Source organism: Condylura cristata, unplaced genomic scaffold (genome assembly GCF_000260355.1).
Source record: "Condylura cristata isolate star-nosed mole 26May11 unplaced genomic scaffold, ConCri1.0 scaffold00015, whole genome shotgun sequence".
NCBI classification, from domain to species: Eukaryota; Metazoa; Chordata; class Mammalia; order Eulipotyphla; family Talpidae; genus Condylura; species Condylura cristata.
The window spans coordinates 41,455,779-41,469,864 of NW_004567116.1; the positions used below are offsets into that span (position 1 = coordinate 41,455,779).

At 39.2% G+C, this 14,086-nt stretch overlaps 1 protein-coding gene across 1 annotated transcript in view; it reads right to left on the minus strand.

Moving 5' to 3' along the window:
- CLNS1A (chloride channel, nucleotide-sensitive, 1A) overlaps positions 1-13,850 on the minus strand; it is a 22,446-nt gene extending 8,596 nt beyond the window's left edge. Inside the window, exons 1-5 of the mRNA XM_004683234.2 lie at positions 13,680-13,850; positions 8,447-8,583; positions 3,003-3,110; positions 1,752-1,859; positions 233-406 (exon numbers count right to left, since the gene is read on the minus strand). Of these exons, the coding sequence (XP_004683291.1) occupies positions 233-406; positions 1,752-1,859; positions 3,003-3,110; positions 8,447-8,583; positions 13,680-13,804 (652 nt within the window). The 5' untranslated portion in view covers positions 13,805-13,850. The remainder of the gene's footprint in view (positions 1-232; positions 407-1,751; positions 1,860-3,002; positions 3,111-8,446; positions 8,584-13,679) is intronic.
- Between the last annotated feature and the right edge of the window lie 236 nt (positions 13,851-14,086).

Here is a 14,086-nt window from a genome sequence, read left to right on the forward strand (position 1 = left end):
AAAGATTTTGGACTTGCACACTATCTTTGTGATATGGGAAAAAAAAAAACTTTAAAAAAAGACATAAGAATTATATTCTACATAATTTTACTTTTGCTTTCCAAACTATAGTTAATTCTGAGTTTCTCTAAACTTTTAGAACCTCTAAACCTGTATGCAGGTTTCTTCAACTACTCTTGTTGCCCTGATGATCACCTAACTATTTATACTGAAGAAAAAGAAGGATACTTACCTTCAAAATCTCTTAATGAATCTTCTGTCCGGACTCCAGCCATGTTATACTGGCTACTTACAGACTGAGAAAGCATTCCTTCTAATCTCTCCAATGTGGCTTGGCCTTCTGCTGTTAAATGGGACAATCCTTCTTCATAGGTGTAAAATGTAGGGATGTCCCCCTGCCCTTGTTCTAAACAAATGAAAAGCTATTAAGCTATTATAAAGTAATGGGGGAGGGGGAACTGAGTAATCAGTATAAAATAAGTAAAACAGGTTGCAAGAAAAATTCTCAATACTCATATAATAAGCATTCATGTAACAAGCATCTATTGAAGACAGAAATAACAAAGAAAATGTCCGTATCTTCTAGGATGAGAAGGAATTCCAAGAAATAATGAACCAGTAAATAGCAATTAGCAGACACATATACAAGGACCAGAAGGAAAACAAGGTGTTCCTGTGGTCAGGGAGTTTACAGTAGCCAGAAGTGGAAAACTTGACAGTCGAGTGTAAATTAATTTGCACTGACAAGTCTTTCCTGATTAAAATATGTGCTCCTTTTAAAAAATCATAAATCCTGGGCCCTCCCTGGTGGCGCAGCAGGTTAAAGCACAGCACTAAGAAATTTAAGCCACTTCCACGAGTTCGATCCCTGCCTGCCCCGGAGGAGATCCACATGGCACGGAAGACCTCTCCTGACCTGCCCGCTGCTCCCCTCAGCAGTGTACTTTCTCGATCTCCCTGCTCTGCTCCCCACTCTGTCCCTGGTGAATCCTCTCACCCTCCGCATCTCTGGCCTGTATACCCCAGTTCTGTATGCATAAATGAAAAAATCTTTAAAAAAAAAAAAATCATAAATCCTAGAATATACAAACAGGATGAAATAAAAATTATGTCAAAATCTCAGCAAGGATGAGAATTTAGATGACACACTTGGATATATAAAGAATCTCAGGCCAGCAAGTGAGTACATATGGAAGAAAGGGCACTGGGCAGTGAGACTGATGCATAGAAGATTACTGAGAAAGAAAAGAGAACAGCAGACATGCACCTCAAACTATGCAATCCCAGCAGGTTAATGACTGCATTCTGGGTTGGAGAGACAAGGGGAAATTCTCTCTGAAAAATAAATGACTTTGGCAGTGATTTACTTGAAGAAATATGTTAAATAATGCTGTGGATAATGCAGGTCAAGTGGTGAAGGAAGAGAGGCTCGTTCTCAGCAGTAGCTGCTCTCATTTAAGAGTCACCTGCCTACCTACTTGTCCATGTAACATTTTCTTTCCTTCTATTATCTCCACCCATTTTCTGCCCTCAATAATTTCTAATTTTAACCTGAAGCTTGGAAAGTCCTAATTTTGGTGTAGACATGAATTGTGCCATTCACTTTTATTAATAACTATACCATATAGATACTTTATAGGGACATAAAGAACTAAATTATAGCCCTTACTTCAAATAAATGACTAAAACACACACACACACACACACACACACACACACACACACAGAGTTTAAAAATCCATTTTACTAACCATGTGCTTCCACGTCATATTCTTCTCCATCATAATCATCTGAATCTTCATCCTCAGGATCTGGATGCAAAGCTTGGCATTCACACATTGCAGTAAACAGTGCCTCCACTGAACAAAGAAATTAAACTGAAACTAGAATTTTTTTTGGTCAATGTACAATAAAAAATTTAACACAATAATCACCAGTGCAAATAAGTTTAACAGGTAGATAACAGTTGTAAAACCTGCCAAATTCCAAGTAGGATCAACACTAAAAATACTGGATGGTGGGCCCTCCCTGGTGGCGCAGCGGGTTAAAGCACTGCACTAAGAAGCTTAAGCCACTTTCACATGAGTTCGATCCCCGCCTGCCCAGGAAGAGATCCACATGGCGTGGCAGACCTCTCCTGACCCGCCCGCTGCTCCCCTCAGCAGTGTACTTCGTCGATCTGCCTGTTCTACTCCCCACTCTGTTCCTGGTGAATCCTTTCACCCTCCACATCTCTTGCCTGTACCCCAGTTCTGTATAAATAAATAAATCTTAAAAAAATAATAAAAATACAGGATGGCAATGGGCACATCCCAAAAATTAAGACAGGGCCTCCCTGATGTGTAAGGGCTAAAGTCTGTGTTATCAAGCTGTCGCCAGCCACTGCAATGCGAGTTAAATCCCCAGCCAGGAAGCTAACACACGTATGGTACAAGAGACCTTTCCTGTCTTGCCACTGCACCCCTCAGCATTGTATTTCAGTAAATCCACCTGTTCTGCTACCAACTCTCTGGTGCATCCTTTTACTCCAACACCATTAGCCTACATTCCAGTTCTTGTATGTATAATAAAAATAAATCTTAAAAATAATTAAGAGCTCATTTAATGACCTCTTCATGCCTCACTGGATTTTCTAAGAACAAAAGTAAGAGTTCTGGTTAGAGAGAAGGCCCTCCCTGCTGATAGGGCTCTTCCTAGTGACCCTGACATCTTCTACTTTGGAAATGCCTTGCCTCCTTTGATTCATTAATACTGAGTCAATTACATCAAATCAGTAAGTATAACCAGATTCCTCCACTTATAAAACATACCAAATAACATGTCTGCCATACTCTCACTACATAAACAATCTGATAATCATAGATATCTGGTGTTCAGTAATATTACAGATGCTAAAGTAAAGAAAAGAAATAGAATGGAAGAAATGAGGGTAAAGGTAAGCATGTATTTGTCAATGGGGGAATTTTTGATGCATAAAAAGGAATGAATTCTAGGACACTCACATGCTGACTTATCACTAGGCACAAATCTAAATTCAGCAATAGGTTCAATGTCATCATCATCATCACTGTCTTCCTCTTCTTCATCTGCAACAGATTCTTTTGATTCTTCTAGAAAAGTAATAAAAATAAAAATAACCTTTTAATGATGCTATTTACATATTTTTTAAAAGTTTAAAAGAATTTTCTAAAGGGTGTTCATTGACATATGTAGATACTACAATTCAATTTTCACCTCAACTGTAAAAACATGCTTATTTTAGAGATAAAAAAGACTTTTTTTTTTTTTTAGAACAAAAAAGATACTGCCTCTGGTCTATTCACTCAGAGCCCTGGAATTTCAAGCCCCATAGGGTCAAGGTGGGGGTAAGAAAACAGTCAGGGCACCTGCTTCTGTTATCTTTCACCCTGAAACAGAAGATTCAGGAGCAGTTTACAAACCACTCACATGATACATGAGAAACGACAAATGAGAAAAAAAAGGCCATAATAACTAACCGTCCCAACAAATAAATTAGGCAAGTTTATAGAAAAGGAAAAATATATACTATTCCATAAAGAGAACTAACTCAAGCTGTTGGTAGAAGTGGAAACTACTACAACCACTATGGAGATATATATATCCTACTACCCAGCATTCCTCACCTAAGTATATATTCTGTACACAAGGAGTCTGAACGTTTTTAAAGTACCACATATACTAGTGAAAATAAGGGGGGGGGGGAAGGAAAATAAGTAACCTATAGCCTTGTCATATTATTTTATAAATACACAGCAGCTAGATGTGAATATGACTTAATGATCAGATTTAAAAGTATAATTAATAAGTAGATCTGCCAACTGCAGAATATACAAATAACCACTTACAAACAAAACAAAATATTTGCACTCATTATGGTACACACACACACCATCTTTAGAATGTTTAACTTTGGATAAAAACAGGAAAGGCCCTCCCTAGTGGCGCAACAGGTTAAGATGCAGCATTGCAAATCAGCTGCAGTTGCTTCAGTGTGAGTTTGATCCCTGCCCCGGAGGTGACCCACATGGCATGGCAGACCTCTCCTGACCGACCCGCTGCTCCCCTCAGCAGTGTACTTCGTTGATCTGCCTACTCTGCTCCCCACTCTGTCTCTGGTGAATCCTCTCACCACCCCTGCACTTCTGGCCTGTACCCCAGTTCTGTATGTTAATCAATAAATAAATCTTTAAAAAATAAAAGATTCATTCAAAAAAAAGTAGGAAAATTAAATGGGAGGGGTACAAAAAGGAGAATATAGACACAGCTTTCTAGGTAATTGTAAAAAATATTAGAATTCATGCTAGATATTGAATAATGGAAATTTATTACTCTGTGCTATTAGGTGTCTGAATTGTTTCATAATTAAATAAGTCGACATAATTCTTAAATAGACTCCCAAAACATCAAAACACTTCAAAACCAGTAATACTGAAAACAAATTATTGTTTTCTATGTTAAAGTTACCATTAAAAAAATGTTAATAATTACTGGATGTGGCTTTGAGGCCTGACGAAGATAGAATCAGAGGCGAATCTAGTTTTGCTCCAAGATCAGCTACCAGTAACTAGACAGACACCACCCCGACAGTCCTGTGGCACAGGTCAAAACAGGAACACCCCTTGGCGATTGGCTATCAACACAGAATGTAACAAAGACAGAAAAGAGAGTCACAGAGAGAAACATCTAGAGGCTGTAGCACTGGGATAGGGCACTGACAGCAGAGGTGCCAGCTGTAGAGCCAGGGACCCTGGGATGCGAGAGCTAAATAGTATTGCACTATTATACCTCTGACTAAGGGGAACAAGTGTGGAGGCACTGAGGAGCTTTCACCGCACCCCCACCACCCCCTTAGGAGGTCACTGAATAATAAAGTGAATAATTGGGGTATCAGTAAGCAGAAAATATTTTCAAGTTTAAAAAAAAAAAAAAACAGGTTCAGAGAGTAAAAAGCTTAAGATGAGAAAAAAAAAAATCTCAGAGCAAGTGGTAGAAGAATCAGTGTACATCCAGACATTAGTGGCACCGCCCTGGTGGCCTAAGTCTCAGCGTTATCACTGCTAAGGCCTGAGTTCAATCCCAGATCAAGGAGCTAACCCACACATGTCTTAGTAGACCTTCCTATTTTGCCCCCTGGTCCCTTTAAGCAATGTATTTCAGTAAATCTTCCTATTCTGCTCCCCGCTGTTTCTGATGAATCCTCTCATTACCCACCACCACCCAGTTCTACACACACACATATCATATGCACACACTCAAAGATATTAATGCACAAAGGATCCAGGAAGAAGAGAGAGAAATATGAAGTAGTGATACTACCAAGGATTCCAAGACAAAAAAAGGTGTGTGTGTTGGGGCGGGGGGAGACTTGGAGGAGTGGCTACTTGGTGGTGCAGGGGTTAAGTCTCAGCACTATGAAACTATCAGCGGCCACTGCAGCATAAGTTCAATTCCTGGCCAGTGAGCTGACCCACATGGTGCAGCAGACCTCTCCTGTCCTCAAAAAAATCTTAGGAAGGGCACTCCCTGGTGGCGCAACAGGTTAAAGCACAACATTTCTTAAGCTAGCCAAGGCTGCTTCAGCCAAAAGTTTCATCCCAGGCTACGGAACTGACCCACATGGCCTGGCAGACGTCTCCTGTCTCACCCACTGCTCCCCTCAGGAGTGTACTTCATCAATCTACCTATTCTGCGCCCCACTCTCTCTCATACATACACACCCCACACATACCTATGACCTGTACACATAAGTAAATCTGTAAAAGAAATAGAAGACACAAAGAAATGGAAAGATACTCCCTGCTCAAGGATAGGAGGACTAAACATTATGAAAATGGCCATCTTACCCAAAGCAATATACAAAAAATCCAATGCAATCCTACAGTTACAGGGCAACCCAAGTAGAGAATCCACCTCTTACAGAAACAAGAATGTAGCAAGTGACACTGACACATAGTACCAAAAAGACACCCAGAAGTAAGGATTGTAAAGTAGGGATGGCTTTTTACCAAATTATTTGTTTATAAAACTGGTGGTGATATTTTAACCTTAAGGCCAAAAGAAAACAAAGAACTCAAGCTAGGGATAAAGCTACTTAAACACAAATTTGAGGCCATGTTTAGGCTAAAACACACCCACAAGTGCGAACTGAACACAAGGAAAGAACAAAACAAAACAAATGTCTCAAGACCTGAAACAAAGATTCTATGTGTCCTGTAGACCTAATGCTCTTATGGTGGCCAGCACAAGGGAAGGTACTTTGGGCTGGTCAGCCATGGGTGTAACTAGGTTGACCATGCTGGGTGCCAAACTGTTGCAGGGCAAGCCAATGTGAATGAGGTTGCCTGATTGTGGGTCCTCACCCGTAGGTCCACACAACTGTAAACCCACACAAAGAAGTTAATATTGGGTTTATTTACAAGGGAAATGAATAACTCAGAGAAAGAGAGAGATAAATTAATACGTCCTACCAGTTCTGCTGACCTGGAACCCCAACGCATGCTGGAAGCCGGTGAAGAAACCAACCGCAAGAGTGTCATGAAGCCAAGAGACCCCTGAAGCCCACATGTCTGGTTTGATATGCAAATCTGGCTGTTAAACCCACCCTCAGGTCCCAGCATGCTTCTCTTTGGTACTGATGGGATTTGTAGTTCCAGTGTCTGGGGTGGGAGTCCATAAAACCTGTATCTGTAGAGTTCATTCAGGACATCCTTTACCCCTTACACTATGAAAATGTCAACAGCATTCTTCCAAGAAACAGAACAGTCATTACTAAAATCTATATGGAACCACAAAAGACCCCAAGTAGCCAAAACAATCCTGACAAAAAAAAGAACGGGGTACCAGTTCCCAGACTTCAAACTACACTAGAAAGTTAGTTTCAAAACACTGTGGTGGGGAAATAAAACGAAGAGACCAGAAATAAACCCACACTTTTTGGGACAGTTAATATATAACAAGGGAGCCAAGAGTATAGAATAAAGAAAGAAAAGTCTTCAATAAATGATGCTGAGAAAAGTGGGCAACATGCAAGAGAATGAAACTAGACTGTTATCTCATAAAACACACAAAAATTAATCTAAATGGATTAAAGACCTGGCTATAAGATGGGAGACCATAAAATACATAAAAGAAAACACAGGCAAAACACTCCACAATATTGGCTTCAGGGATGTCTTTGGGAATTAACTCCAGCAGTAAGGGAAACGAAAGAAAAATAAACTGGGACTACAACAAACTAAAAAGTTTCTGCACACTGAAACACTGAAAGGAACTATTAGAAACAATAGCGATGTGATATAGTTACTTAGGTGAGAAAATGTACATCTGAGATCTGTACAGTGTGGAAACTAATATTACCTCAATATAAAGGAAAAAAATATAAGTACCATTGTGTATTCAATGGGCTGATATTCAAAAACTCAAATAAATCAATAAGACAAAATAACCCATTCAAAAACCTATTTAGCATTATCTAGCAGAAGAGCTAAATAGATACTTGTTTAAAAAGATTTAGACTTCCAATAGGCTGGGGATGGGGTGGGGGGGAGGCTCATCAATCAATTATTGTTATAGAAATGCAAACCAAAGCCTTAAAGAAATGCCATTAACAAAAGGACAGAAACAAGTATTGGAGAGGATGTAGAGAATGCAGACTGGGTTCAGCCCCCTGGGAAATCAGTATGGCAGGTTCTCAAAATATTGAAAGTAAATCTAAGGTACCTTCTAGCAACTCCACTCCTAAGTATCCATTCAAAGAATACAAAAACACAATTTGAAGGGATATAAGCACTTCTCTGTTCATTGGCCGTTAAAATAGCCAAGTTTGGAAACAACCCACTTAGTCAAGGACAAACAGTAAATGAAGATGTGGTATATATACACAACGGACTACCACTTAGCTATTAAAAAAACTTGAAACACGAATGAGACTTGAGGGGATAACAATATTGCAGTAAGTCAGGAGAATGACAAATACTAGATGGTTGCAGTTATATGTAAAATACAGAGAAATAGAGTCAGACAACAACAAACCAATGACAAACCCTAGAAATCTGACTATAGAACTGAAGCTACAAAAGGGGGAGGGGATGTGAAGGACACAAAGTGAGGAGAGGGCACAACAGACCACGGTGACGACTGGGTTCCCTACTGGTAGATCTGGTGAGGTGACACACATCTGAGGTCACATACAGTGCTGTACACCGATGTCACCTCAGCTATTTTTTTCTATTGATTTAAATAGAAATAAAATTCAAAAAGGCTAGAAATATAAATCCACAGTAACTCAATATGTATAAATATATAGAAAATAAAAGGCAGTATTCCAATTATTTTACTGTGTTGAAATCTTAATAAACTATTACAAAGACCACTCTTTAACATATACTACCAAATGAAATTCAAGATTAAAATACACCATACATACCTCCAAATTTGGCATTTACCATAACATACAAATGCTCTCGTGGATAGGCATTTAGGTCTCTGGACACAGCATGCAAACTAATTGTGGGATATTCCAGTGAGAATCCTAATCCAGAACCATCTAACCAAGACAGGCGGCTGAAAAACATGTTTTAAGTAGATAATTTTAAGAAATTAAGTTTAATTAAATACCATGATATTTATAAAAGTTCATCTTGGACATACTCATACACTAATAAATTTAAATGCACTCTTTAGAATATTCCTAAAATAAGAAGATTCAGCAACAGGAATGCTGTTGTAGCCTTTTCCTCTGGCAAAAATTCAAATAAATCTGAAACACAATTTTTCTTGGGTCATATTTATGATTCTATGCCTTTTGTATGTTTACTCTTATTTGGAATGTCTCGGAATAAAGAAGATGCTTTGCCTTACTTTTGCAAGACCTCTTCATTTGGCTAAGTCCTAGTTCCTCTATGGGTCCTCCCTCCAATCAGTCCACTACATAATGATCTTTTCTTTTTATATGCTATTCAGTACTTAAGTCTGATAGTGAATCTATGTACCCTGAGAATGTAAACTGACAAGAGAATCTGTCATACTCCTTTATTAAACCTTCTTCAAAACCATAGTATAATGTTCAGCATCTAAGTATGCACTGAGTACTTGGGAAGCAAACAAATTTCCCCACTAATCCTATGTTAAATGGTACACACACAAAATCATACTTGTAAGTTAGAAAATAACCATTACATTAAAAGATACTTTGTATGAAGCTTTTAATTTATTCTGAAGCTTTCCATTTATTCTGCAATTTTGAGACAAAGTCACAGATAAGTCTAGTATTCTCTCAGTTGTCAAATGCAAGTATTTTATTGATTTAACAAAGGAGACACATCATCAGAATCAGCATGTTGAGTTTTAAGTAGGGGTGGTTAATTTTTTAAATAATATTTCACCCACCTAGAATTGAAAAAAAAAAAAAAAGAGGGGGTGAGGGGGGAAGTAGCAAAAGACCCTAAGAAGTCACAAAAGAGATTCTAATGCAATAAAGTGCAATAAAGTTAATGTAATATATTGTGGTTGCTTAGGGCCAGAGGAAAACAATGTAAATGCTAATGGTGACAAGTTTCTTTGGGGGAAAGGGGGATGATGAATATATTCTAAAACTGAGATGATGGTTGCACCATTCTGTAAGTACACTGAAAAAACATGTAATCGAACACTTTAAATTGGCAAACTGTGTGCCTGTGAATTATCCCACTGTTATGAAAATTAATGCAACAGGACCCCTGTATCATTCTATTTCCTAAACAATTTTAACAAGCCAATCTGACTAAATTCTAAGCAAGCAAAATAAAAAACAATAGAACCTATGTCTCCCTTGTACAGGAACAAAGACAGTGTAGCAGTCTGAGATTATTCATACTTAAAGAAGAGGTTAAACTTTACACCTCAATCTGCCTAAAGGAAATCAAGTGTAACAGCACAAGGCAAATGTGTGACACCTGCCTCTCATTTATTAAAAGCAAAGGCAGAATTAGATTGTGGTGAAAATTATAGAACTCTGTAAACATACTGAAAAAATAATGAATCGTACACTTAAAAAAGCAAAGCAAGAAAATACACACGGTCATTTGGAAAGATTTCCATTCAAAATTATTTAAAACAGAAAAGAAATTCTGGGAGGCTTAAAGTGGTAAAAGCTCTGAAATAACTTTCCGGAATGACTCATCCCATTGGTTCCAAAGGACCAGATTTTCTCATTATAAATTAGATTACGTGTACCATATAAGCCATTCCTGCCCACTGCTATCCCCTTATTATGAAGATGAAACAGTACTTAGGTCACAGAAGTACCACCGATCCCTTATTAAAATGTTATTATTTTAAGCAAATAAATTCCTTTTTCTCACCATAACAATTCAGAAAGAACCATTCCAAATATGGGTATCCCACATATTTCAAATATCCAAAGCCACAAAATGCTCCTTAAATGTTTCAATTAAGAGATGGAAAAACTGAAATACAAACATAGACTCGGTACCTATTAAACTGTGGCCTTCATTTTTGAAAGTACATAACTGCTGTGCAGTTCCTGCCTCAATATGGCATTTCTTATGGAGTTCTCATAATTTATACATGGAAATGGATTATTACTCTATAAAACAGAAGCAAATTCAACTGAAAGGTAACATTTACTCTGATAAAGTTCTGGCTTTTACTTTTTAAATACATTTTTGGTTCTAGAAAATCTAATTAACTATTGCTAGTGCCAAAGAAACCAAGTTACAAAAGGGAAAAACAAGAATTACAAAATGAATAAGCATGTAGAGAAATGTATCCAGTATTCCTGGAGGGGGATGAACGTAAGATAAGGATGACAGGAAAGTAAGAGGGGTTGTGAATGTGGGTTGGCTTAATCCTTTGGCTTAAAATTATTTTTGGAATAAGATACAAAAAACATTACTTATAAATTAAAATTTCCTATCTTATTTTACTTCTATCAATTGATATTATTTTGAGTGATTCATGTCTGTTTTATTTTGAATGATTGTGTCAAGTCAAACTTCCAGTAACACCTAACCTCTAAAAATAGGTATGAGAATGAGAAACAAAATCAAATTGAACTCTGTCCCTCTTTTACTAAAATTCTAAAAGTTTCCCCAAGACCAAAAGGTTATAAGCCAAGTTCATGATGTGGCTCTCTCCTCCTCCAGCTCTATATTTCCATTCCTTGTCCCTCATCCACTAAGATTAAGAATTACTAGGTTGTGTTTTACATGTATATACATACATATGTACATGTATGTACACATGTGTTGCACACACGCATGCTGGCTTAGTACTGTTTCTCAACCTTGTCTAGTAGCATCTTTCTCCTTTATCTGGAACACTTTCCCTTTACTTCATTTCATTCACCTGGCTAACTGTTAATCTTCATTTATTACATCTTCTAAGAAGTCTTTCCAGTTTGTTGAGACCTTGATTCTCCCAAGACTTAGAAATGCCAGATGGAAATTAACAATAAAGGCAAATAGACCAAGGAAGTGAAATTACCAGTGAATAAAAAGAAATGAACAGAGGTATCTAAAGTACTGCTAATATTCTACTGTTATGCTGGATGGTGGGTACAGAGGTGCTAATGTGATTATAATTCTTTTAGCCATACATATTCATTTTTTTGGTATATTTTGTAAAATATTTTTTCTTGAAAAAGGTAAGAGAGGGCCCTCCCTGGTGTCGTGACAGGTTAAAACTCTGCACTATCAGGCTGTTGCAGCCACTGAGCAAGAGTCCGATCTTGGGTCATCGGGGGTGGCCCACAAGGCATGGCAGACCTCTCCAGACCTGCCCACTATTCCCCTCACCAGTGTATTTCAGTATATCTGCCTGTTCTGTGCCCCACTCTGTACCTGGTGAATCCTCTCACCCCTGTAACTCTGGCTGGTACCCCAGTTCTGTAAGCATAAATAGGTAAATCATTAAAAAAAAAGAGAGATTTTGTTAGTGAAAAGGTGAAATGATTTTACACAATTATAACTTAAAAGAAGTACGTACTTCCTGACTGTGCCATCTGCACTGTAATTATAAAGATGCTTAGGAGATACATACTGAAATATTTACAGAAAAGAGTGTAAAATGTCTGACAACTGTAAAATAACTTAGAAAAACAAAGAACGTTATTAAGGCAGCAAATTATTAACAAGTGGGAATCTTTGTTAAGATGCTATATATATTAGCAACACTTGCAACTTTCTCTGGGTTCAAAATTTCTCAAAATGAAAAAATAAAGACTTTATCCCAAAAGGAGAGCTATTATACCGAGAGGCCATAAAAGGGGATCTGTGCTCCACTCTCTATCAATTAAAATAAACTGCTCTACTGAGACCACCAATATATGCTTTTTACATTTGATTAATTTATATTTAATTGTTCCTCCCTTCCCTTTTCTCAAAAGTCCCTTCTTTCACAACATACCTCTCCGTGTATGCCTCCAAGGGTCTATCCTTTGCACTCTTTCTCTTTTGGAGTATCCAATCTATTCCCCTGACTACATACTAACACTTACACTAATGATACACTCAGATATCCAATTTATCCACACATGTGCAAACCCAACTTATTACCTGCACCTTCCTCCATACTTGCTCTCCTGCCCTTCTGTATTTCTCATTTTGGGTGCTGACCAAAGCCTAAGCTTTCAATGTTTGGATGACCAAATGCCTAAGTTTTTCAACGTTTCAATGTTTAGGGGTAAACCAAACTTTTCTTTCTTCCCTGTTTTTTGGTGTCCTGCACTCTGTGGTAGGCAGAGTTTTCCCCCACCCCTTCATTTCCTAGTGTCAAATCTATGAATATATTATATTATATGGAAAAAAGGGGCTTTGTGGGTGTAATTCTAATCAGCTGACATTAAGATAGGGAGCTTATTATGGACTGTGTCTAGGCCCAATGTAATCACATGAGCTCTTAAAAAGAAAAGAATGTGTTTCTGGCTGTAGACCAAGTCGATGCAGCAGAAGGGGATGTCAAAGAAATCTGAAAGACAGGAAGGATTCAACGTGTTAATGTTGGCTTCATGAATGGGACCACGTGTCCAGATAACATGGACTTCAGTTCTATAATGGCAACCGTTAAGGCATTCTATTCGACTGTGAAAAATGGTCCGTAAGGCTAATTCCTCCTAGGATCAGAAACGGGTTTCAGAAATGCGAAATGTGAGTCAGGCCACTCTGGAAATAACTCCAGCAAGCGTGAGTTTGAGAGTGTTCCTCTTTCCAACCTCACCCATAATCCTTAACCAAACTTTCAAGATCCTACACCATCAGCTTTCAACCTACACGTCTGTCCCTTCCAGACATCACCTCCCGCACCTGTCATTGGAAAAGATAGGCACCTCGATGACCCTAACTCAGGATCTGAAACGCAAAACCCTTAAAAGAAGTCTTGACTAAAGAAGCCAATCACGTGCCAGATCTCTGGTAAACGAGAGACAAGCAGAATCCGTGAGAACTTGGTGTTAACAGAGAAAGGAAGCCTCCGAGAGGAGAACGCTAGAACAATCGAGCCTCCGCCCAGCAGAGGCATCCCGTAGGCGACAAGGAGCACGCGCTCCCAACCCCAGGTCCACGGCCCCCGAGGTGATGGTCTCGTCCGGCGGCAGCCACCGCCTGCGCCAGCGGGAGGAAGGCGACGTGCAGGAGGCCAGCGCTCACGAACGGCGTGCCTACCTTTCAGCGATGTAAAGGGTGCCGGTGCCGAGGCCCTTCCCATTCAGCACCGCTTCGGTGTCCGGCTGCTGCTGCCGGAGTCCCTCCGGCGACCCCGGAGGCGGGAAACTTTTGAGGAAGCTCATTGCTGCCGGCAGCCGGGAAAGACCGGGCTGGCAGGCAGCTACAGCCCAACAAACCCACCTCACTCCGCCCCGCCCCGGAAGTCCTTGTACTTACCCCGGAAGAGCAACTTAGGCCGCGCCGGAATCAACGCGCACCCACCATAGAGACGAGACATTCTAGACCGAGCTCGTGGGGAACTGAGAGGAAAGCCGGCGTTTGTCATGTGACACCCCTTCCCCACTCCCTGGGCATAGGTAAGACTCCAAGCATTGAGTAAAGAAGCGTCCTCCGCAACGTCCGAT